The sequence below is a fragment of the Gopherus flavomarginatus genome, chromosome 20 (genome assembly GCF_025201925.1).
Source record: "Gopherus flavomarginatus isolate rGopFla2 chromosome 20, rGopFla2.mat.asm, whole genome shotgun sequence".
NCBI lineage: Eukaryota > Metazoa > Chordata > Testudines > Testudinidae > Gopherus > Gopherus flavomarginatus.
The window spans coordinates 19,884,545-19,910,335 of record NC_066636.1 but is presented as its reverse complement, the minus strand read 5'-3'; the positions used below and the strand labels follow the sequence as shown (position 1 = coordinate 19,910,335).

General features: G+C 40.3%; 1 protein-coding gene and 1 long non-coding RNA gene across 2 annotated transcripts in view; one reads left to right on the top strand and one right to left on the bottom strand.

The window, feature by feature from the left end:
- The window catches only part of LOC127038205 (uncharacterized), a 246,081-nt gene that overhangs the window by 146,704 nt on the left and 73,586 nt on the right, over nucleotides 1-25,791 (top strand). The window lies entirely within an intron of this gene.
- Nucleotides 1-25,791, bottom strand: part of OTUD7B (OTU deubiquitinase 7B) — a 73,352-nt gene that overhangs the window by 29,205 nt on the left and 18,356 nt on the right. Inside the window, exons 2-4 of the mRNA XM_050930684.1 lie at nucleotides 13,339-13,489; nucleotides 5,323-5,493; nucleotides 4,000-4,215 (exon numbers count right to left, since the gene is read on the bottom strand). Of these exons, the coding sequence (XP_050786641.1) occupies nucleotides 4,000-4,215; nucleotides 5,323-5,493; nucleotides 13,339-13,423 (472 nt within the window). The 5' untranslated portion in view covers nucleotides 13,424-13,489. The remainder of the gene's footprint in view (nucleotides 1-3,999; nucleotides 4,216-5,322; nucleotides 5,494-13,338; nucleotides 13,490-25,791) is intronic.

The following is a 25,791-nucleotide window of genomic DNA, read 5'->3' as shown; positions in this document are numbered from 1 at the left end:
TGCTTTAGGATGCTTAGAAAGAGGAATATTAAAAGGTCTGATTCTCAGGCCTGGTCTACACTAGGAAATTAGGTCGGTATAACTACATCGCTCAGGGGTGTGAAAATCCACACGCTCTGAACAACACAGTTAAACCAACCTAACTCCCCTAGTGTAAACAGTGCTAAGTCAATGAGTGAGTTCTCCTGTTGACCTAGCTGCTGCCTCTGAGGGAGATAGATTACCTGCACCAGAGGTTGCCAAATTGTGGGGTGCAGCCCTGTAGGGGGGCATGGAGGAAAATACAGGGGGACACAGTGAGCCCAGGCCAGTCCCCATGGGGTCAGGGACGGAGCACCACCCAGTCCCTCCCCCAGCCTCAATTCCCATCCCGGCGCCTGTCCCTGTCCCCAGCCTTGGAGCAGTTCTGCCCTTAACCGGGGGCCAAACTGCCAGGTCCCACCACAGCCTAGCAACGGCTCCATTCCCAGCCCCAGATCTTCCCCCAGCTACGATCCCCTTATGTCCACACCCCGTCCCCTCCCCTCTCGCAGCAATGGTGCTGCTCCTGGCCCTAGCGGAGTGGGAAGGCGAGGAAGGGTCAGTGGGGCCATGACCCTCAAAAGTTTGGGACCACTGACCTACCCACCGGGAGAACCCCTGCCATTAGCACTGGTAGCGTCTTCGCTGCAGCACTACAGCCCAGCATTGTTTTATGTCTAGACAAGCCCTCAGTTACAAGAAGGCCTGTTTTCACCACTCTGGCAGTGTAAAGAGGCTTTAAAGTGGTTGTCAGTTACACTGCCCTTCTACACAACCAGCAGCACAAAGGGTCCTTTATGTAATTGAGAATTACACCTTACGCTTGTGTCATCCACTAAAGATACTGCACACTAAACTCATAATGACGGAATTAATTTAAAATCTGAGAATGAAACTCAAATGTTCTGAATTAAGTTTGGAACATTAAAAATTCTGTTTCATACACAGGATATTTCTATATTAAAACCAACTGCCTACAGTATTTAAGTTAAATAAATACAGAATGTCATTGCATTTCATCTTCAAAGCACTTTCTAGACATCTATTAATTCAGTCTATCACCTCTATCACCCCTCCAGTCTGGTAGGAATTACCCTATTACGGTCAAGAGTCTGCTCTAGCTCTATTGAAGTCAATGGGAATCTTTCCACTGCCTATACCCATAGTAATTCAGGAAAGAATCCAGGAGTTCTCACTCCCAGGCCATTGGTCTAACCACTAGATATGTCATGGGCTCTAGAGCATATAAGTTCTGTAAAATCATTTGAATAAAATATATTTGAGTCACCCAGTTACATTTTGAAACAAAATTCTTCTCAATCATGTGTGTGTCACACATATACATTTTTTTAATCTGGAATCTAATATCCATCTAGATATGACCCCAGGCGAGGATCCATGAAATTTATTCTCATTAGAAAGAACGGCTTCACTACTGCTGAATGGCAAAGCGACAAGTAACAATATCACCCGTATCAAGTGTCAATTTCCAAAACCTCAGAATATTTATTACAGAGACACTCAAGCAGATTTGGTCTAAAATTTGACCTACCTTAAACTTTATGTTACCTACTGAGGAAAAAGTCTTTTTTAGAAATGTGTATTGGTGGTGCAGGCAAAAAAAAAAAAAAGGATGAGGTAGAGTGCAGAGAGATTTTTTTTTTTTTTTTAAATTCAGAGCAAGTGGGTGTTAGTCTTCTAAATTCTAATCTGATTCTATCTCCAAATCTTCTGCTCAGACCAGGACTCCTTTTAAAAAGAGGATGATTTTGAAGAAATTTCAAGTTTAGTAACTTGATTCACCCAGATTGTAATAAGTTTCTAAGACACCAAAATTCACTAGTCCCCTCTCCTACTTCATTCAGGGTTTCCCCACACCCCCCCAACTCCAATGCTTTTATTAAAGCAGTATAGTATCTGAATTAAGCATCCACTCCTGAGACGTAAGAGCTATCCTGTGCGCACATATAAAACATGTCTACGCTGCTGGTGGTGATTATATTTGACACAAATTTTCTGGCTGCTGGAGTGTGGAGATCAATGTCTATCATGCTGACCAATACTGTCTCACTGTTTCCTTATACTCTCCAATCAATTTGTATCCATCTGTTGTCTCTCATTATCTTAGATTGTGAGCTCTTGAGGGCATGGACTGTCTTTGTTCTATATATGTACGGAGCCTAGCACAATGGGGTCCTGGTCCACAACGAGGGCTTCTAGGTGCTTCAATAATACAAATAAATAATAATAAAATACAATACATGTTGAATAATACATTTCATGCTTCCACCCTCTAGAAAGCCCTGGTAATGTACGTGCATCCCCTCATACACAAACCAAATCTTACTTGCAGACTACATTGTAACCATTCATCAGTAGTGTGATAGGGAGATAGTGTGTTCAAACCATAAACACATCTGCACTCACTATGGGCTTGTCTACATTATTCACCAGAACAGCGATCGAGCCAGCGGGGGGCTGGTGGGGGTGTGTGTGTCGATTTATCGTGTCTAGTCTAAATTGGCCGCTGAGCACTCTCCTGTCGACTCCAGTACTCCACCAGAACGAGAAGTGCAAGCGGAGTTGACAGGAGAGCATCAGCTGTCGACCTACTGCAGTCAAGGCACTGCGGTAAGTAAATCTAAGTACATTGACTTGGGCTACGCTATTCACGTAGCTGAAGTTGTGTATCTTAGATTAATCCCGCACGGTGGTATAGACAACCCTATGAGGTTTCCTCCTCAGGGAAACCGAAGCTTAGCATGCAGCTCTACTTATGCATCAGTTTCATGTGTATTTTCAGGTTGCTGCACTAAGGTAGTTTCCATGCATCTTTTTCCAAATCGTGCATTTTAAAATGTATTGACAGGCATCAGTTGTGATCTGCTATAGTATATATTGGGTAAAAACCTCTCCCTCCTTTCTCACATCAATCACTGAAGAAATAGTACACAGGAGAAATGAAATCTTAGGTGAAGAAGAAGTAGAGAGTACTGCTGGGTAATTGTGAAGGGGCATTCACCCCACGCTGGTCTGTAAGGGGTTAATGAGCCCTAGGGAGGCTGTGCAAAAAGCAGCCAATAGGAGTGGGGGGGGTCTGTGCAGAGCAGCCAATCAGGGCCTGGCAGGCCCATATAAGAAGAGCTGCAGGGCAGAGCAGAGTCAGTAACTGCCTGGAGCTCAAGGAGGGACTATCAGGCTCCTAGCAAGAGGAAGGAGCGCCAGCACCCTGAACAGAGCAGAGCAGGGACCGAGGAAGCTAGAGAGAGCTTCTGGCTGGTCGCTAAGACTGGCATGCTGAGGCCCTGAGGTAAGGGTAAGGTGCTGGGGCCGCAGGAAAATGGCCCAGGGAAATGTACTGCAAGGTTGGAGAGGACACAAAGTGGCTGCCATCTAGAGGGTCCCTGGGCCGGGACCTGGAGTAGTGAGTGGGTCCAGGTTTCTTCCCTCCCCACCCCCCGGCCGCCATGACAGGGTGGCTGGACAACTGGACTGCAGTACTGGCCCCCCAGGAAGGGCAGAGAGCAGATTGTGGCATGACCAGAGAGCTGTGCCATGAATAAGATGCTGCAGACTTTGGAGTGATGTGGGTTCGGGAGCAGAAGTGAGGGCGGGTGAGACACCACCAGGAATGGGCATACCAACCTACAGAGCTGACCCCCAAGAAGACCAGTTTGAGCCCCGTCACAGTAATATTTAGAAATAACATGAACAGATCACATACATACAGTGCCTACATACAAAGTAGCTTTAGGCCTGTTTATGGCCTTCTCTCTTAACTCTATGGTTTGTTTTCATGCTAGAGAGAGGAACAAACAACTTTATCCTTCACAGACACAGAGTGCATCATCCCTATAACATGTTCCATTCTTTACAGCCAAAAGCTTGTAAACCAGAGCATTCCAGTTGGCACCGGCACAAATTGCTACCCCTGCACCAAATTAGTGTTAAGAACAAAAATATCAAGGTAACACTTACCAGCCTGTTCCAATGCTACCAGCATAGACTGCTCGATGAGATCTCGCTCAATGAAGCTGCGAAATTCCTCTGTGTACACGGTGAGATCAGGTAACTGGAAAGTGCAAATGGGCATCTCCAGCAGATGTTCACTGCTACCATTGCTGGAGACGTGGGAGCGGGCCAAAGAAACAATGGTGGAGCTAGCATGGGAAATGCCCCGAGAGAGACGTTTCTCTGAAGCAAGAAGAGAAGAAACATTAAGATGTGAAGATAAGGCCTATCCGTATTTCCTGGACCACTTTCCCTTGAAGTAAAAGCATTTTACATAGTCTTCAACTAGCATTTTAGTTTTGTGGCAAGAATCTGAAGTGCTTTAGCATATAGAATTGACAAGCACTTCTAATTCCAAAAGGGAAGAAAGGAAAATAAAACTGGGTTGTGGAGAAGGACCATAACCTACTCTTTAAACCACAGGTCTCTTGACTTTGTCCTAAGCTCCACTCCCATCTCTGCCCCTACATCAGCATGTGACTCTGGACAAGTCATTTCATTTCTCTGTGCCTCAATTTCCACATCCAACACTCAAGTTAAAGCCCTCATCAACCAGGAATTAAGGCTTAATTCCTAAAAGTGCTTTGAGATGGAAAGTGCTACAAAAGTGCAAAGCAACTTCAGTGAATTGATTCTCAGACTGCTCACAAACTGCCCGGACTGTACAGAGCCTCACTATCAGTTAACAGCAGCCTAGACTAGTAGCCGGTAGGGAACAGAACTATTTTAAAAAACCTGGAAGGGGTTCTAGCTTGAAGATTAAAAAGAAGCAACATCTCTCTGCTCTGGATTGGGTACTCATGCAGCTTGTTATCAAACAACCACTCGAAGACTGACTAGGCCCAGTTTCCGCGCTTCGCTTTCAAAAAGCGAAAGCCAATGGAAGTGGGTGGCAAACATGGCTTTGTGCCACCTTTTGCAATCTGTGAATTCTGGGCTGTTTCAGCACCTGTAGCAGCCTCTGACGTAAGTGGGAATGGCCCCTAGTTGCTCAAATTCTGACTTTCAGTATCTCATCCTCGACTGTCTATGGACAGCAATGCAGCCCTGAATCCAGCAGTGCACCCTATGCTGAGGCTTGTAAGGAGTAGCTTAGGATCACTTCTAGTGGCCCTACACGTGTGTCTGCACCAGGGGAGTTTTCCCCTATCTAGATTCCATCCCCTATATTGCCAAAACAGGGAATAGAATCTGTCCCACTATATTTTAAAAAGGTTTTCATTCTCCTTTGACACATGACTGAGCGTGAATATGATCCAGTCGAAAATCCATCTAGAAATATTGCTTTACCTTGAATAATGTCATCTTGCCGCTGGAGCGGTGGCCGCACTGGTCGAGCAGCTTCTTTTTCCAAGGATTTAAAGTTGTGCCCTTCGTTGAAGGAATGCGGCAGGTTCCCAGCATGCACTTGCCTCAGCTGTTCAAAGTCACTTAGTGCTGCATTCACATCCCAGTTTTTACCTAGTTTGGAAAGTATAATGAAAACTCTCAGTATTAGAGAAGAAAGAAAGAGTTAAACTACTTTTGAAACATACGCCCCAGAGGAATGCCTTAAATGCAATTTATCAACCTTATCAAAAACACGAATTCTAATCTGGAAATAAACCATGAAGACCATGTGACGGAAACAGCCAGCAAGCCTAAAGTTCAATAGTACTCATTGTATATGGTTAGGAGTAGAAGATGGAACAGGGGAAACCTCTTCTAACAGTTTTTTGTATTTATGTCAATTTCACACTTTGAAAGATGCCTATTGTGTCTGTAAAAGGACACTGACCTTCAAACTTCCTATGCAGACCAGTTGGTCAGCTGATTGAGGTCAGACTCAATATTGTTTTGTAAGCCTCTTCTACCGTATTTAAGAACTTTATTACGATGTAAGCACCAATTGCTCTCCAATAAAGCTAACAGCACACAGCTTTCCATTCATCATCCAATAGGAGACAAAACCAAAGTAAGAAAGCATGAAGAGTTGCCAGCCACACTAGTTAGCAGGAACATAGGAAAATCAGATGCACTACTAACTGAATGAGAAAATGTAGCTCAACAGCAAATTCAGTGGGATTGACTGTATCGTTAAAGTCCTCTTCATTTTAATACTATCCACCAATCTGAAAGGATCACAGATAAGACTTATCAATATAAAATTAACCATGTAAATCTTTCAGTATGCAATAAATTGACCTTTTAGAAACAATTGTCATTTTAGATATAGAAAAAACAGATGCCACCAAGTGGGTTATTATGTGTGTATGTTGAACCTGCAATACTGAGGATTTATTAACCTATTTAGAATCTCAATACATTGTTCATTTACTGCTTTAAAAACAAAGCCAACACATGCAGTACGTTCATTAAAAGGAAAATAGTTCAGCTGCTGATTGTCCATGATCTATTATAAGCCAAATCAAAACAAGTTTCACAATATCTAATTTCCTAAGGCAAATATGTTTCTGAAGTGCTTAACTTCTTCTGAGAGATTTAATTGATTATGTTTAGTGACTGACTCTGCACAGCAATCTGCTTGGTAAATGATCACTTTTTTGAGTTAAGCTTTTTTAAAAAAGAACTAGCATCAGGAATTTACTGACTCATTAAATCAAAATTTAAATTGCAATCACAAATCAAAATCTGCCTCACTGGCAAACATATAAACCCAACAATTTCTACTGTTAAATTGCTCAAACTTCTGAGCTCTTGAAGCAATATACATCTGCGAATACTCAACTATTATTACAACTTCTAAATTTCTATATTAGCCAAACAATTCACCAAATGTCCCCCCCACCCCCATTTTCACAAATAAGACATTATGTTTCTATAGAAGGATCTCATGGGGTGCCAGTTGTGAGGATTCTTAAGTATTCACAGATTTACAGTAAGTTCTGCTTCCTAAAAGCAAAATCAATAGCTAGAGCGAATGTATTTTATTTTTAAGTCAACTCAGCATTGAATGACTTCATTATTCTAAATGCAAGATGGAGACAGATACAGCTGTTCAGTGAAACTGCTGCCCAAACTAAGTTTTCACCAGATTTGTGTTATAAAACGCGGCTGTTGGTCAAACTTCCTTTATATTTAAAATAAGTGAATAAACTGTGAAGTCAGCTAAACTAGTATTAGCTTACAAAGTAACTCCCCTGCATAAAAACCCAAAATATGAGAGATCCTAGTGGTTTGGTTTTGGCTTCAAGTAGAAGCCGCAGGAACTCAGCACCTTTAAACAAGGCCTTACACGCATGCCCTGAAGATGAAACTCTAGCTCTCTCAGACTTAGGGCTTGTCTACACTACCCGCTGGATTGGCGGGCAGTGATCGATCCAGCGGGGGTCGATTTATCGCGTCTAGACAAGACGCGATAAATCAAACGGCAGAGCACTCTCCCGTCGACTCCGGTACTCCACTGAAACGAGAAGCGCAAGCGGAGTCGATGGGAGAGCACTCTGCTGTCGATTTACCGCAGCGAAGACACCGCGGTAAGTAGATCTAAGTACATCAACTTCAGCTACGCTATTCACGTGGCTGAAGTTGCATGTCTTAGATCGACCCCGCATGGTAGCGCAGACGAGCCCTTAAGGAGAAAGGCAGAGTAAAGGTCCCTGTCCACAGACATATGTCTGTGGGGACTGAGACAGACAAGGTACGTGAGGGTAATAACTGCTATTGGACCAACTTCTGCTGGTGGAAAGGACAAGCTTTCAAGCATCAGAGCTCTTCATATCTGGGGAAGGTAACCAGAGTGTCCAAGCTAAATACAAGTTGGGATAGATTAAGCATAAGGGAATTCACACATGAAGGAGATCACTTAAAAAAAAATCTGTACCATTTCATATTTAGCTTTGATACTCTGGTTACCAACCCCACACCTGAAAAAGAGCTCTGTAAAGTTCAAAGCTTGTCCCTTCTGCCAACAGAAGTTGGTCTAAAAAAATTACCTCACCTACTTTGTCTCTCTAATATCCTTCGACCAACACAGCTACAATACTACAAATAAACATGTAGGTACTGTCAACTCAAGTCTTCCAGCCAATGATAGCTGCTAGGTTAAAATACAAGGAGAGGAAGTTTGATATACATATAAACAAAGACTATAAAGGATTTTATAGAGATCAACACTGAACAACTTAAAAACTAAGACCAGCAACCACTAGATTGTTTATTGTAGAGTATCCTCTTACAAAAAATAGCCAGTTATCCTTAAATCACTGAGACTGCCTGAAATAATGGTTCAAATTTTCTGTCTGAATCAGATTAATACCCACAGAAAGTGTTATGAAAAGAAAGAGTCATGGTATTTCTGCTCAAAGCCTCATCTGCAGTTAGCAGCAATTAAATTGGATTAACAGCATTCTTCAATATTGACCCACTCCAAGTTTTAGGAAATAATTACTAAGTTTTAAAAAGCAACATTTAGAATTTAACCTGGAGGAGATAAGTGTGCTCATTTCTGTTACTACAATAATTCTGTTACCTACTACACCTCTACCCTGATATAACACAAATTCAGACATAACACAGTAAAGCAGTGCTCCAGGGGGGTGGGTCTGCACACTCCGGCGGACCAAAGCAAGTTCGATATAACGTGGTAAGATTTTTTTGGCTCCCAAGGACAGCGTTATATGGGGGTAGAGGTATACTGCATGAACAATTTTATATTCTGCTGCTACAAATGGCATTTCTCCTTTTTAAATAAAAGCCTGCATGAGAACTGATAAAACTTAGTTCCGCTACACAAGTGCCTGTTAGCCACCCCTAGATCAACTGCTCATGTTTTACTTTAAATTAATAATTCAAGAACTAAAAAGGGGCCAAATATACTGAAAAAATCTGAGACAAAAATTTACAACAACCCTGTATTCCATATGCTCACAATTGTAAGAACTTCACATATGTAATACATCACTACCATACAAACTGATGAGAGCAGATATGCTAACTTAATAGATCCTATACAAAAAACATTACAGCCCCTTCAGGTCATCCGCATTATACAGTACAATGAATTGCTTAACATAAGTACATTTACACAACTCTACTCCAGACTCAAGTTTTATTATTGAAAAAGTACATTTTATCTTATGCATAAAATATTGAACTAGACAAGGATGGGAAGGAGCCAGATAAGGAAGCCAAGAAAAACTGATATTTTATATTATCTACAGGGTGTCCTACAAACTCCCAGACTATTTGGAAGAGAGACAGTCATGCCACTAGTCTTTCAGACTGTAGCTGTCCCTAGGTTAGCAATGAAGTCATAGATTTAACCCCACCACAACACTGCCATTTTTAAACCACCACTAATATCAGATATTTATATAAATGAACTCTTACTATAACACATTAGTAAAGTAATTCAGATAGAAGATGAGTGATGTAATATGTTTTACTAGACCCATTTAGTAAAAGATATTACCTCACACACCTTGCCTCTAATATCCTGGGCCCGAGACAGCTACAACAACACTGCATAAAGTAATTTTGGTAGACATGTAAATAAATATTGTAGAAACTAAATTTTGCATGCAGTTATTTTGGAGAAAAGGGTGCTCCACTGGGCACTACTGTTTAAATATTCTTTTACAGCTTAATATACATGTCTGTGAATGATAGTGTACTATTTAAGTAGAGGCTATAGAAATTTTTCATTGAAAAGTGAGTGTGGTTTAAGTAGCTCATACCCATATGGTTTCTGAAAGCAAATGGCAACATGAATTAATCCAATTTCACACACAGACTGCATTGACATCTGAATAGTCAGACTGAAAATAAAGGGGTATTCCAGAGGTTAAAGCTTCAGTGGAGACAAAAAGGAAATTCACTATGGACGTCTGAGATCTGTCAACTATTTCTGCAGAATATTTTGTTTCTGGAGGCCACAAAAAGAAAATCTAACAGTGCACACTAACTGGAAGACAAAAGAACTTAAAACATTAAGCATGGATGATCTTGCCAAATGACGTGTTTTCCAGATTCTTTATTTTTGTATTGAAATCCTTACACCTAAAACTTAACACCAGGTCTTGCCAAGCAAAGCCATTTACACTTAACAGCATTAGTAAAGTTAGATTCTAATCAAATTACAAAGCAGGTATAAAAAACTGTAGCTGTGTGTCTGGGTGTAGGAAAGGTAATAATTAAGATACAGGATAATGTGTAATCAGAGTCAGACAGCTTGAAATTAATATGTTCAGCTCCGTATAGTGGACACAAGCACATGGCTCTTTATACACAAAAGGGGCCATACTGCATACTTTCAGCCTTCTTAAATTGTCACGGTTTTGGATAATTTAACTTTATAAAATATTTCTATTCCAAAAGAACACAGTAGAACCACAGGAATCCCCAACAAAATCAGCCTAGCTACCTTGCCCGACCTCTCAAACATTGATTGGCAAATGCAATTAAATAAGGTTTTGTATTAAACAGACTATACACTGCATAACATCTCACTAAGGTATCACCTTTCCTATTCATCCACACAGCTACAACTCTCATCACCTCGCATCTCGATTACGCAACATCCTTTCCCCTGGTCTTGACAAATGCAATCTTGTTCCCATCATATCCATTCAGAATGCTGCTGCAAGGATAATTTTCCTACTCACCGCTTTAACTATGTCATTTTTCTCTTTGCATCCCGTCACTGGCTCCCTCTTCTCCATCATATCAAACATAATCTACCTGTCTTCACTTGGAAGGCCCTTCATGGCCTATTCCCAACCCTACATCTCTCTCATTCAGTATCAAAAAGTCAACTTCTATCTGGTCATCAACCTCCATCATTCGCTTGTTAAATATTCAAACAGGTAACCTCATGCTTTCTTCCATGCTACTCTTCACACTTGGGAGGAGTGCCTCAAACATCCACAGAACAAACTCATTTTCCTTCAAAAACTCATCTCAAAACTCTCCTTTGCTGCCATGCTGACAGAAAGACTGGACAATATTTAGATGGATTGTGTGCTGAAACCACAGTCTACAATGCTGACCCACATGGTCTTATTGCTTCCTTGTACTTCCCTGCTGGTCTCTCTGTACCCCTCTGTTATCTCATCTTATACTTAGATTGTAAACTCAGGGACTATTTTTGTTCTGTGTTCATACAGTGCCTAGCACCACTGATCCAGGGCTATGTCTGAGGCTCCTAGGCACTATGATAATGCAAATAAAAAAAATCAGAAGACTGCAGTTGTTCTGCTAGTGTATTATGAAAATTAATTAAGATTACAGCTGTCAAAATAAATAATCACACAAGTATTGGAGTGGGAGAGAAAAATCCTAAAATACCTCTCCATCCCAAGCTCAAGTATTTCCCCTGAAAGACAACATTCAAAATCCTTAAATGAAACAGTAACTTAAATTAGAAACCAGAAGACACAAACACACCACAAAACCCACACTCGACAGACTTCCTTCCAGACAATATTACCATCTGTAAACACAAAGTGAAATCCTGGCTCCAGTAAAGTAAGTGGGAACTTTGCCCATCACCTAAAGTAATTTGAAGAGCAAAAGCTCTCTATATATGAATATGAGCCAATCCTCAGCCCTCGAGGGGCATTATCAAGGAGAAAAATGGGAGCTAAGAGGTGAAGCAATTTGCATCTACACTGACAAATTTAAGACCTGTATATCATTACTGCTGTAGCTCCAAAGTGGTAGTAACCGCAGAGACACTAGTGCAAGTTGGGTGTAGATGTTGTCTAAGTGGGATACATGGCAGCAGTAAAAATACTGGCAGCTGGTCCCATCATTGCTAGCACTAATAGTAAACTGACATGTCCCATTAAAGAACAAAAAGCAGATGCATCCTAGCATCTTAACTTGATTATAACTTTTAAAAAACCCACGCTGAAGTACTACCTTCCCAAAACTGGAATTTTTAAAATATCTATAATTAAAGTTGACAGTGGTTGGGAGAAGACTTGCTCATTTTTCCCCTCAATACTCTGCTACTAGGTTGAAAGTGTTGATAAATATTAGATGGGAGACTGGACTGAAGTGTGATGTCATTTTAAACAGCTAAAATGATAAACAGTTATTTTCATAACAAAGATAGATGAATAACCTACACCAGTGGCTCTCAGTCTTTCTAGGCTACTGTATCACTTTCGGGAGTCTGATTTGTCTTTTGTACCCTTAGTTTCACCTCACTTAAAAACTACTTGCTTACAAAAATCAGACAAACATACCAAAAAAAGTGTCCCAGCGCACCATTACTAAAAGATTGCTTACTTTCTCATTTGTACCATATAATTATAAAATAAATCTACTGGAATATAAATACTGTGACAAACAAGGCATTGCCTGTATGAAATTTTAGTTTGTACTAACTTTGCTGGTGCTTTTTATGTAGTTTGCTGTAAAACTAGGCAAATCTCTAGATCAGTTTATGAACCCCTGGAAGACCTCTGCGTACCTACAGGGGTTTGTGTACCCCTGGTTAAGAACCACTGACCTACACTATGCTTCTATGAAAAAAAAACAAAAATTGCATTTATCAAAACTGCAACACAGGCAAGAGCTAATATTCCTACACTGATAAGAAATGTAGAATTAATTTAATGAGAAATAGCTGTTCCGAACTAGATTTTACAATTCAGATTGTATTTGCTTTGGGATCTGTATGTCTAAAAGCACAACACATCCCCACAGTTGTATACATTTTTGGAAGCTGCAATTTTTAGGATAAAAAGCTGTCCAAGTACTAAATGCATAGACGATTACTAATCTGAGAGATGAGATAAGTTTACTGCATTTGTATAAAGTCTTAATCCAAGATCAAAGTTAGGGCAAAGTAATAGAGTAATAGCAGAAAAGTTTGCAAGTGAGTAGCTCAGAGGCAAAAAAGGCACAAGTGAAATTCACACCTTCACAACAGGATCACTCACAAAAAAGTCTGAAATAGCCATATGGTAGAGTACACTGAAACTACACTAAAGGCTCTTTTCCCAGTACAATTTGTTCAAGCTTTAGAAAACACCTCTGATCAAACCGATTTTTTTAGCCCTTTAGATGGTTGCTTATGGCGTGCACCATGCAAGAACAAAAGGCATATTCCAACACTATACTCTTGTTTTATGAATTCTATCTCTAGCAATCATTTGAGGTTCATTACTGTAGCAGCACGGAACATGAGATCAAGCCAAGACTTCACTAACTGTGCTACAAAGGTAATCTTAATATGTGTAGTACTACCCCCACTGACAGCCTACCTGCCCCTCTTGACTCCTTTTTTCTATCATTTGTACCAATACAAAACCTACTGAAGAATTAACTATTCCTACCCCATCACTCACTCTTTACCTTCAAGTAGGTCTCTGGCCAGTCCTGGCTCCGCCCCCGTTGAGCGAACAAAATCCGATAAGACGACATCCATATCCAGGGTCATGTGATCATGAACTCCTTGCAGGCGGTTGGAAACAGCTGGGACATAGATCAAAGCTTAGTCTTCAATCTAAGAATGAAATGTACACAGCTCATGTTACAAAGTATAAAATAATTAGCCTGGCAATGCAGGCTATGAGCAAACTGGGAAGTATCCAATAGCAGATGGTTCATTCTCATCTTTTAAAAACTAATTTTGTTTCAGGATTAGAGGTGGCTGCTTGCCTGACTGTTCACTAATTGATAGCGAATATGAATTATGTTGCTATTCCTGTTTCCTGGAACATAACCCTAGTTGTTTCAATACACCTAAATTATGTGACAGGAACCGTAATGGCTTGTGAGACCAGAACTTTTTAACTAAACCTAAATGGGATGTTATCCAAAACCAGAAACAGAGTGGCAAAGAATAGTCAGTGTACAGCTAGGTGGCTTTACTAACGAAAGGAATATAAAAGCCGACTCACTTAAGAAAAGCCATTCCTTTAGTCAGTAGGACTTTTATTTCAAAACAGTAGACAAGCAGTTAGCAAAATAAATTAGTTTATCTAGAGAATTTGCGGAAAGGTTTTCTTATCTCGATATCTTTACTGAGAGCAGTTCATCCTTGACCTCTCATCTAGAGACATTCCTCTTCAAAGCATGTTTGTAATTCACAAGAAAAAAATTAGAACAAACCGATTGTCATTACTAGATGCAGTCTGTATAAAACAAACTAATTTTCAGGCTAAAAAATTATCCTACCTTTGGACTAGAATAGTTTACCAATCAAACTTTGTACTAGGCAGAACCCATTTCAGCATGCACTTGCTTTAAAAAACAAACCATTAATAAAGCTTTGAAATAGCCAGTGAACAGCTTTATTTGCAAAAACTTTCCATTCACATTTTTCAGTTACAAAACCCTCCAAGTCCACCTTGTAAAGACAACAATGATGTACTTCAGGCTTGATGGAAATATGAATCAGCTTAGCAGCCTTTGCAATTTTCCGTGCAAGACCTCTTTCTGCCTATAGTCACCACCCTCCTCAGTGAAAGGCCTCTGGAAAGAAGTATACCAAAAAAAGATCCTTCCAATGGCTAAATCTCTTCCTATGAATCAAACAAGCCAGTCCTAAAAATTTAAGTCCAGACGCAAGATTTCTGTAATTTAAATGTAAGCAGTTCCAAAGATTTGAAAAATCACATGTAAGGTGTGTGCTCCTACTTATACATACAAATCCAGATTTGCTACGTTCCTCTAGGTAAAAATCAAAGTATGCATCCACAGAAGTTTGGACCAAGCAAATATCCTGGAGAGATTAAGCAGCACTGCAGCTATGGGGCCAGTTTCAAATCTCTATTTTCGGGGAATATAAACAGTTTGAAAATTTCATTCTAAACTGAAACTTGGCACATAAATCAGAGCGGGGGGAAAAGTGTGTGTAAGATTGATTAAGATAAGATATTTCTCTACCAAGACAGACTAACCCATTTACCCTACCAAATGTCAAAAGTTTCTAGGCCTATGAAAGATGAGAAAACTGCAAAATGGCATGAAGATCTCAAACTAACCAAAGTAAGCAAACAAGCAAGCATTAACTTTGAATTTTCTGTCTTTTTTGTTATCTTAATGTAATTGTGTGTTTGCTAATTACACATGGATTAACGTCACACATGGAAAAACCACAATATTTAATCACCATTTCTGCAATTCCTGGACTGTCCTCATTTATAGGCTATAAAATTATTAGCATATGCAAGTATAAAGCAATTGTTTTGCTGGCAATATGTGGGGACCCTTGCTGTGGTTATGGTAATCAGGGATAGAAATGTCGCTACATTCTAGCTCTAGGTGACACACTCATATTCTTTACATGCCACCTAACCTCTGACAGATGCTATATTCCGTGTTTACACAGCTTTTAGATGAGAGCTTGTGTATTGCTGGAACCAAAGATAATCTCATATTTCCTTTTGATGGTTTCAGCAATTTTTTAAAAAAAAAGTTACATAGCAAAGCACTGACCTTTGAAATGTAGAAAAAAAGCAGCAAAAACAGCCTACACCCATTCACCCAGAGCATTTATAGTTGCTTAGAAAACTCCCTCATGCAAACAAATGTCAATATCTCAGAAGTGAAGCAGACGGAAAACTTCAGTTCTGAAGACACAGTAATGAACTTTAAGCAGACGAATTGCCAGGGTTTAAATGAAGAAACATCCACACCCTCATTAGTTTTTGGGTTGTGTGTTTTTATGTAACACACCTACTTGCGGTTTCACCATCACTTTGGCTACAGGGAGGGAAAGTTGGAGCTGCATCATGCAGTCTAGAGGTCACTGTCTCATAATCCAGACAAAACTAGACCAAGACCTCGAAACTCTGTTTAGGAGAAGAGTATGCTTTCTACTCACCACACCAATGCCCAGTATTTTTACAACAAATGCCTCCAAGCACAAGCACACACGCTGGCCATAAAAGCGATAGCTCATACAGAGATTAAGGTCAGAAGGGACTGCTGTAGTCAACTAGTCTGACATCCTGTTTAGCACAGGCCATTGAATTTCACCCAGTAATTCTTACATCCAGTCCAATGACTGGTAGCTGAACTACAGCACATCACTAAATCAAGCCTGGATGTCTTTCTTAAAGATGTCAAGTGATGGAGAATCTACCATATCACTTAGTTAATTGTTTCAACAGTTAACTACCCTTACAATTAGAAATGCAAACTCTGATTTGAATTTGACTAGCTTCACATTGATCTTATTTCTTTAACTGCAAAATAATCTGATTGCTTCACAAGTGTAAATATATTCATCCTCGACACCTCCTGTGAAGCAGAGAACTACCCCACGTCCTTCTTTCCCAGCCCCCAATTTAACAGACAACCAAAGCACAGAGATTTGGTGGTTGATTCAAGGTGACAAGGGAAGCTTGCGGCAGATCTAGGATCTCCCAATTCCCAACCAGTGTCTTAAAACAGAAGAACTATCACCTCCTCATCTACACATTGTCTAAAGCAGATTATAAATAAGATTAGCCAATTGAGGAATGTAACCCATGAGTAGGGTTTCCTGCTTGCTGTAAAAGCAACAAACACTAATGCAAAAAAAAAGTGTTAGGATTGGTTTTAACACACAACATTTACAATGCTTGCAGGATGCACTAGTGGACGCTAAGTCTTTTCTGTGCTCCCTGGAAGCTCATTCACAGAATCAAAGATGCTTCACAGGAAACATTTTGTTTTAATCTCTTCCCTTCAAAATCCAGTTTATTTAACACACTTTTCACTGGAAAACCACATGGGAATGGGTCAGCATAATGTTAAGATTTTTTTTAAAAAAACAGGTTTTAAACAGGAAATCTAAGTGTCCTTTTTTATTTTAAATGTACTTTTCACTATGTATTCAGTTTTACTTTGCAACTGCATTCATCCTGCATAATAGAAGTTAGTTCAGTCAGTTTCACTTTCAAGACACATTAGCACAATGCTGAAGTAGTAACCACAACCAAAACGGTGAAGTGGGTTAAACACAAACAAACATCTCACTGTTGTTGTCTTTTTTTAAATTCAAGTTATTTTCCATCATGTGTTTTTTAAAATCCAAAATGTTTTACAAGGCCCACCTTTTGAAAATAAATGACCCAATCTCTCCCCTCCACCCCCATTTGTGTTTCTCTGTTAGACTCATACGTCTAACACTGTAAACAGGATCAGAAAAGCTTCAGATAAATCAGTATCTGAGACTTGTTTTATTATTGGCTTCAGATTTGACTATACCCCAAATATTATCATAATTCACTTTCGGAACCCAAATTTGCCTTGAGTGAGATGGGATACCATCACTTATGTTTAAAGTGAGCCTACACTGAAGTTAAACCAGACAGTCACAACAGAGGTTAGCCTTTACCACCTCAAGCTCCTCACTAATTCCTAAGTGATTGTTTCCAGCACTGTGTAAACTCTAAAGTCTCTCTCTCACACCAACAGAATTTGGTATAATAAAAGATATTTCCTTACCCACATTATCTCTGAAATATCCTGGGACCAACATGGTTACAACACTGCATGCAGAGATCAGTATCAGGGCTTGGCTACACTGGCGCTTTACAGCACTGCAACTTTCTCGCTCAGGGGTGTGAAAAAACACCCCCGCGAGTGCAGCAAGTTACAGCGTTGCAAAGCGCCAGTGTAAACAGTGCCCCAGCGCTGGAAGCGCGGCTCCCAGCACTGTAAGCTAATCCCCATGGGGAGGTGGAGTATGTGCAGCGCTGGGAGAGCTCTCCCCCAGCACTGGCGCCGCGACCACACTCGCACTTCAAAACGCTGCTGTGGGAGCGCTCCCGCGGCAGCGCTGTGCAGCTCTAAGTGTAGCCATACCCTCAGTCTCATTCACTCATTGAGAGAGAGTGCTACCACCTCTAACACACAAAATATAAGAGGAGGAATTACTGACAAGTCACAACATTTACCCACACACTCAGATTAAACGGAACTGTTGAAGGCTTTCCTACAGCCAACACATTCACACCTAAAAAAAGGTTTCAGAGTGGTGGCCGTGTTAGTCTGTTTCAGCAAAAAGAAGGAGGAGTGCTTGTGGTAAGTTAGAGACCAACAAATTTATTTCGGCATAAGCTTTCATGGGCTAAAAAACCCATTTCATCGGATGCATGCAGTGGAAAACTGGGGGGCAAGGGATAGCTCAGTGGTTTGAGCATTGTCCTGCTAAACCCAGAGTTGTGAGTTCAGTCCTTGAGGGGGCCACTTCGAGATCTGGGTCAAAAATCAGTACTTGGTCCTGCTAGTGAAGGCAGGGGGCTGGACTCAATGACCTTTCAAGGTCCCTTCCCCTACAGTTCTAGGAGATGGGTATATCTTCAATTATACATTAAAAATAGGCCCAAATAAATTTGCTGGTCTCTAAGATGCTACAAATACTCCTCATCTTTTACACCTAAAAAAGTTGTTACTCTTAATAAGCTATTATGGGACACCACCATTTTCTTATCTTTCCTTGCCTTTTACAATGGATACTTCATTTATTCTACTTATGCTAGAGAAAGCAGACCTCTTGGGGTACCTCGTTAAAACTACACCACACACCTACTTATTACACAGGTCAACCTTACTTAGGGACTGGCATACAGACAAACCGCAACAGTTTAAAATTAGATTGAAAATTGACTCAGTGACACTAGGGCAAACCTTTATGTGGACACATACTGATCTAAAACTGGTTAGATCTGTTTAGCTTGCACCTATACATTTACTAATAAGAGCTAAACCCACATAAACCAGGTTTAAATCCTATTAGGAGGGTCCACAGAGCCTTTTGAACCAATTTAACTGAATGGATTTTAAAAAAAGAAAATCACACCTTTAATTAAGCCAGTGCACAAGTTGCATTCAGACAAAGGCCTAAACCACAGCTCCAAGCTGCACTGTAACTAGGTCCCCCAACACAGTAGCTTTTTGTATTGTGGATGGGACCAAAGTGCCTTTCACAATGAAACAGCTGTGCCGGACTGTATCAATGCGGCAATGCTCAGATGCATTTATTTCTTGTATTAACAGTACCAATGGAAGTGCCACACACACAGCACTTAAAGATCTTTCAAGGTTAATCAACTCCAGAATTCATCCTTGTCAAGATTTCCAATGCAGTGAAAGTTTCAGATGCAGTAACAGAGTTGAGAATAAAGCACAGGAAACACGGCATCAGACCTCTTTAGCATGCTGAGCTACATCAGCCGAGACCATTTAAAAAACAAAAAACAACAACAAAAAACAAAACAAAAACCCAAGCTTTTGTTAGCTTCTGAACGGCCACAAGGACAAGCTTGCATTGCAATAGGAATAATAAAAATAAGCAAGGTTTTGTTTTTTCTTCCTGTCAAATGCAGGATAGGCAAAAACAAAAAAAAAAAACCCTCTTATGGACACAAACGAATAGCACTGGTTAAGTGATGAATACAGCTTCCTTGATCTCCAAACATATTCAGTACTTCAGAAAGATGACCAAAAGGTGCTGCCATATAAGTGAAGGGAACTCAGTAAATATTAAGGGACTGGGGAATGCTTCCTCTTGTTTCTGCCTCCAGTAATAGGAGTATGTCTTCAAAAACAACCCTAAATGCAGCACCTGAACATAAACATCCTCCCTCAAAGTTCTTTACTTAACCTATTTTCCTTCTCCAGTTGACATGTCAAGTTCTCTAGCAGCTTGCGCCTAAAGGCAAAAGTATTTACTCCGTGGCTTCTTTACATCACTCTGGCAGGGTAAATGGACCTTAAAGTGAGGGTATGTCTACACTATGGAGGCTATGAGGCCATGTGTTGGCACAACCCCACAGCACAGATGCAGCCTACACCAACAGAGTTTCTGGCAGCATAGGAACACCACCTTTCCAAATGAAGTTAGCTATGTCAACGGAAGCCCTCTTTCGTCAACATAGCCGTGTCTGCTGAGGCTTTTGTTGCAGAGCAGCATCGGTATTTTTTTTCCATACCCCTCACCAACATACCTATGCGGATATATTTTTCAGTTTAGACCAAGCCTTAGAGTAATTATACATATAGAGACAGATTCTAAGGCCAGAAGAAACCACTGGAGTCATTTATTCTAGTCCTACAGCCTGTGTTATACAGGAGGTCAAACATTCCTGAAATAATTCCTGTTCGAACGATACCATCTCTTTCTTTAAAAAAAATCTAACTTTGATTTAAAAGATTCCAGTGATGGAGAATTCATCACAACACTTATCAGTACACAAACCTGCATTAGTTTGATTAAATTGGTTTAAGTAAACCAACGCAAACTCCTGTGTGGACAATCATTTCAGTATAAAAGCTCGTCTGTATGCAGAAATGATATTGTTAACTACACTTGTACGGTTAAAGCAGTATAACCTCCCCTTCACTCCCCAGATGGATGCAGTGCCTTCTATTAGAATAGCTTTCCCTGTACAGGAAAAGGAATAAAGCTAAACCAGTCTAACTGCTTCTACACTAGATGAGCCGGTATAACTATTTTGGTAAAAAAAAAAATTCACATCTCTATGCAAAATATTTGTATCAGTACAAAAACTGGGTAAAAGAGTAGTTTGTTTGGTTTAACTTAAATGTGTTCCCAACCAGCTTGAGCAAAGTTGAAGAAAACCAGTCTTAGGGCATGTCTACACTGGCTTCACAGTGGCACCGCTGTAAAATCGCTCGTGCAGCTGCTCTGCGCCAATGGGAGACAGCTCTCCCGTAGTCTAATAAAAGCACTCCACGAGCAGCAGTAGCTACATTGACGGGAGAAGCTCTCCCGCCAACATAGCATTGTGCCTATTACCACTTATGCCCGCAAAACTTATGTCACTCAGGAGGTGTTTTTTCACACTCCCTGAGCTACATTAAGTTTTGCCAACATAAGTGGCAGTGTAGACATGGCCTTACTCTATCTCAGGGATCGGCAACCTTTGGCATGCGGCTCGTCAGGGAAAGCCACGGGCAGGCCGGGCCGGTTTGTTTACCAGCAGCGTCTGCAGGTTCGGCCAACCACAGCTCCCACAGGCCATGGTTTGCCGTTCCAGGACAATGGGGTCTGTGGCAAGCGGCGTGGGCCGAGGGATGTGCTGGTCGCTGCTTGCTGCCACCCCCATTGGCCTGGAATGGCAAACGGCGGCCAGTGGGAGCTGCGATCGGCCAAACCTGCGGACGTTGCAGGTAAACAAACCATCCCAGCCCACCAGCAGATTTCCCTGACAGGCTGCATGCCAAAGGTTGCCGATACTGCTCTATCTTATAAAAAAGTGTCCACATAGGCATTTACATCAGTTTAGTTATACTAGTTTTAAATTCACACTCTAGGTTATACCAGTGTAACTCTGTGTAGATTTACACCACTTTAACAATGCCAGAAGTGTGTAACGGGGCCTTAGCATAACTGAGAATCAAATCAATAGTATTTAGTACCCAAGGCATAATTTGTTTCCCTGGATGCTATGACCCAAGCATGTAACTACAGAAAAATTTAAGAAATGTAACAAAACAAGCTGTGTAAAAAAATGAGGGTGAAATTTAAAAAGCACTTAACTCATTTAGAAACAGGGTCTCACTGGAAGTCAATGGGATATGCAATCATAAGTCACAAAGGCATTTTTTATTTATTCTTACAATGTTTTAGTTTGCTTTATTTAGTCTGTTTTACGCACACAGGGATTACAGCATACTGGGTTTCTGACTTGCTTTTTTTTTTTTTTTTTTTAGTTTCTTCGATATTACAACAGGTTGTAATTCCATCACATTTACAATTTCTGATTTGCAAACTTACTGTATAAAAAAAACATTCAATTGATGCATCTGAAGAATTGAGCTGTAGCCCACGAAAGCTTATGCTGAAAAAAAAATGTTAGTCTTCAAGGTGCCACAAGTACTCCTGTTCTTTTCATGGATACAGACTAACAAGGCTGCTACTCTGAAACCTATCAATTGTTATATGTTATCCTTCTGAATTCTACAAATACTCAACATATTTAATAGTCGAGAAAAAATATTTTTCTATTTGGCTACTTACATTTTAAGTCTTTTGAGGATGTTATATATTTATAAATTATGTAAACTATAGTGCTGTGTGTGTGGAAAAAAAGGGTTTCGGTTTCTGTGTAAAATGAAAATAATCTGAAAATGCAGTTCTCAAATTCTCTGTCCTAAAGGCCTGTGGTAAGCTTCCTAACTGACAAAATACACTTTGGCAGAAACAAGCATCCCAATGATTTGGGCAGGCTTTTTCTACAGAATTTTTTCTTCTTGTGAATATTTGCCAAGTTCTATATTCTTTTGGGAGATCTGAAAATATCCCATTGATGCTTCCCCTGAATATGTTTCTCTCTACTCATTTAATTTCACTGTTGAGCTTTCCAGGAGTAAGCAATTTAAACATTAAGGGAAGCATGCTGGCTTTCCAAATTACATTTTCAGACAGCCATAAAAGGCACATTTTTAACACATTTTTTCCCCAAATCAGGATGTTTGTTATTTTGAAACACTTTGAAATGATTCCCGCTAACATAAAGGTTTAGCCTTGGAAGCTTTAAGCCCATGTCTGTATTACGGACAGCAATGACGCTGCAGCTGCTGCAGCACCATAACGTAGATGCTTTCTCCAGCGACGGACGTGGTTTTCCCCCATTACTGTAGGTAATTCACCACTCCAAGCAGCAGCAGCAGAATTATTTTACTGACCTAGCTACACCTGCAGTCAGGTTGACAGAGCTCCAGGGTGTGAATTTTTCACAACGCTGAGTCCTGTAGCTATATCAACCTAACTTTTAAATATAGATGAGACCTAGGTTTGGTTTACAAAGACACCAGAATCAGTGACGCTTCACAACTGATTACACTATACTAAATCATATATATTAAAGAAGTATTTCACAGAATTTCAAAATGAGCATCAAGTATATGCACTAGGTGAGAATTCCTTATAATAACCCTCCTTGCTGTGAAAAGACCAGGCGGTTCCCTCCCAACAATTCTTTGCACTCCTTTTTGATACTGATATTAAACCCTTTGCCCAAAGAATCCAGGATGAACACTCAGATAAAATAATCAAAACTGTCAAACACAATGCCCCCTGGGAGCACCTGCTTTGTAAATAGATTTCTGAGACCAGAGCCATCAAACATTACAAATCAGATCTATTTCACCCAGAGGTTAGATAGCTGTGGGTTTCTTGGTTCAGACTTGGTAGTAGTGCCAGATATTTTCATGTTTCAAGTTGGCCAGTCCATCTAAAAACAGGAGTGGCAACTGCTTCACGGAGTAGTTGGGATACTTAATTCATTAATATTTACAGTGCTTTGAGATCCTCATTTGGAAGGTACTGTGTAAGAATGTATCAGAGAGGTAGCCATGATAGTCTGGATCTGTAAAAAGCAACAAAGAGTCCTGCGGCACCTTATAGACTAACAGACGAATTGGAGCATGAGCTTTCGTGGGTGAATACCCACTTTGTTGGATGCATATATAAGAATGGTGTATTATTGATTTTTCCTTGCAGAGGGAGCTCTATACACAGAGGTTGAATAATTTAATTCTAAACTGGACCTCACAGAAGTGTTTACCTTCCATCTGGAAATGTGCACGGAATAAGGACTTCAGCAGTCAGATCACCTGAGAAGTAAAGAGCTGCATCAGGAAGTCAGTATGAAAATACATCTTATGGTTTGAATGGCACAATAAATATAAGCTTTCCAGACTGCTTATCCTCAGATACGGTTTTCCGACATTATTTTAGATAACATGTTTTTTGTGGCAGGAAGTCTTCCAGCAAGTCCGTACAGTTTCTAGCACTTAGGGTGCAACTGTCACAAATACCACAACCAGACCTTCAGATTTGTAAGAGCTGTAAACCCTACTTCTCAATGAAAAGACATGGTAAATTGGTTTTGGGAGATCTTAGCATACGAGACATTACAATCTACACAAGTTAACATTTCTATTGTTATTTCCACTCCTTCCTAGCCAGCTCCGCCTAAATCAGCCTTTTGTTTGTAACTAATTTAAGGAAGCACTTTGCATTCAGACAAGCAATTGGAGAGATCATTCTAGCAATTAAATTAAATGGATCATTGGGCCTTCAGTTCATAAACGTTATGGACTATTATAGTCTCCTCTGCTTTGGTCCTCTAGTCTTTATCCTCATTTTCAGCTGTTACTAGCCTGGTTCTTTTCTTCTAATGCAATTCCCCGCAAATTTGCTCTGCTCCCCTTCCAGTCTTGGGGTACATCTGCTCTAGAAACGCTGCAGCTGCACTGCTGGCGCATGGACACTGACAGCAGCAATGGAGTGGCTTCTTCTGTCACTCCAGTAAATCCTGCAAGAGGCTGTAGCTAGGTTGACAGGAGAATTCTTCCATCAACCTAGCTATGTCTACACTGGCGCTCAGGTTGGCATAAAGTACACTGAACAGGGAGTGAAATTTTTTTTTTTTTACAGTCTTGAGCAATTTACTTTAAGCAAACCTAACTCTACTGTAATCCAGTCCTTGTTCTCCACACAGGATCCAGTCACAACTGTATTAAAGTACAAGGGCTAGTGGCCATGCTGCCATCCTATTTTTGTCACTGTTCCCACATGCACTCCAGTTGACCTATTGCTTGTCAATGGCATAACACTGAGATCTATGTTCCGTGAACTCGGTCTCGCACATTTCTGTGTTCGGCACATTAAAAACAACTGAGGTATAAACTTATGTAATGAAAACAGGAAAAATAGTTCGTCACCAGTGCACTGAAAATGCAGTAAATTATGACTGTAACGCAGAGGTCAGCAACCTTTTAGAAGTGCTGTGCCGAGTCTTCATTTATTCACTCTAATTTAAGGTTTCGTGTGCCAGTAATACACTTTAACGTCTTTAGAAGGTCTCTTTCTATAAATCTATAATATATAACTAAACTATTGTTGTATGTAAAGTAAATAAGGCTTTAAATGAAGTTTCTTAAACATTTTAAAAATTACAGTAAAATGCAGAGCCCCTGAACCAGAAATCAGCTTGCGTGCCACCTTCGGCATGTGTGCCATAGGTTGCCTATCCCTGCTCTAATGGAATACAGAGAGCATAGTAACTCTCACTGATTGGTTACTATTGAGAACATCACATCTTCACAGCTTGCAACTTTTAAGCAACTTTATTTTCTTGACATTTTCGCTATTATCCATGGTTTATGCCAACAATAACTACCCCACTAGATCAGACATTTCATGGTAAATTGACTGGTTTGACAAAAGGCCATAGCAGAGAACCATAGAGCCCACCGTAACCACTTAGCAGGAAGTGCCCTCCCACTAGAATAATACATTCATCGAAGCAACTTTAAACCTTACTTCCTCTTGGTCAAACACTTCAAAACAGCAATAGTTTATTTGTCTGGACATTTCCCCTCCTCCAACATTTAAGTCTTGCTTGAATTTATGATAGTACAGACTCAAATCCTACTGTATACAACACCAGAATTTGGCAAAACAAATCTCACTAAAATTCAGTTTTGGAACCTGGAACTGGCAAGTACATCTTGCAATTATGAAATTCATACAAAAGTTCCATATATGCTCACTCTAATCCTCTCGTTTTACTGTTTTTGTCTTCTTCTATTCTGTTTCAGGCAGCCTCTGGAGCAGTCTCTCCTTGTCCCCAAATACAGTATCTTCCCCCTCCTTCAAATCTCCCCTAACAATCCCCCATAATCAATAAGCTCATCACAATATCTTTTTTCAACAGCTGTCCTGTGCTCTTCTGCTTTATCTACTTAGATTACCAGATCTTCAGGGCACAGAACATTTTACCATTGTAAAATACTCTAAGTTATTAAGCATTTCCTCAATACAGCTTTCATACATAT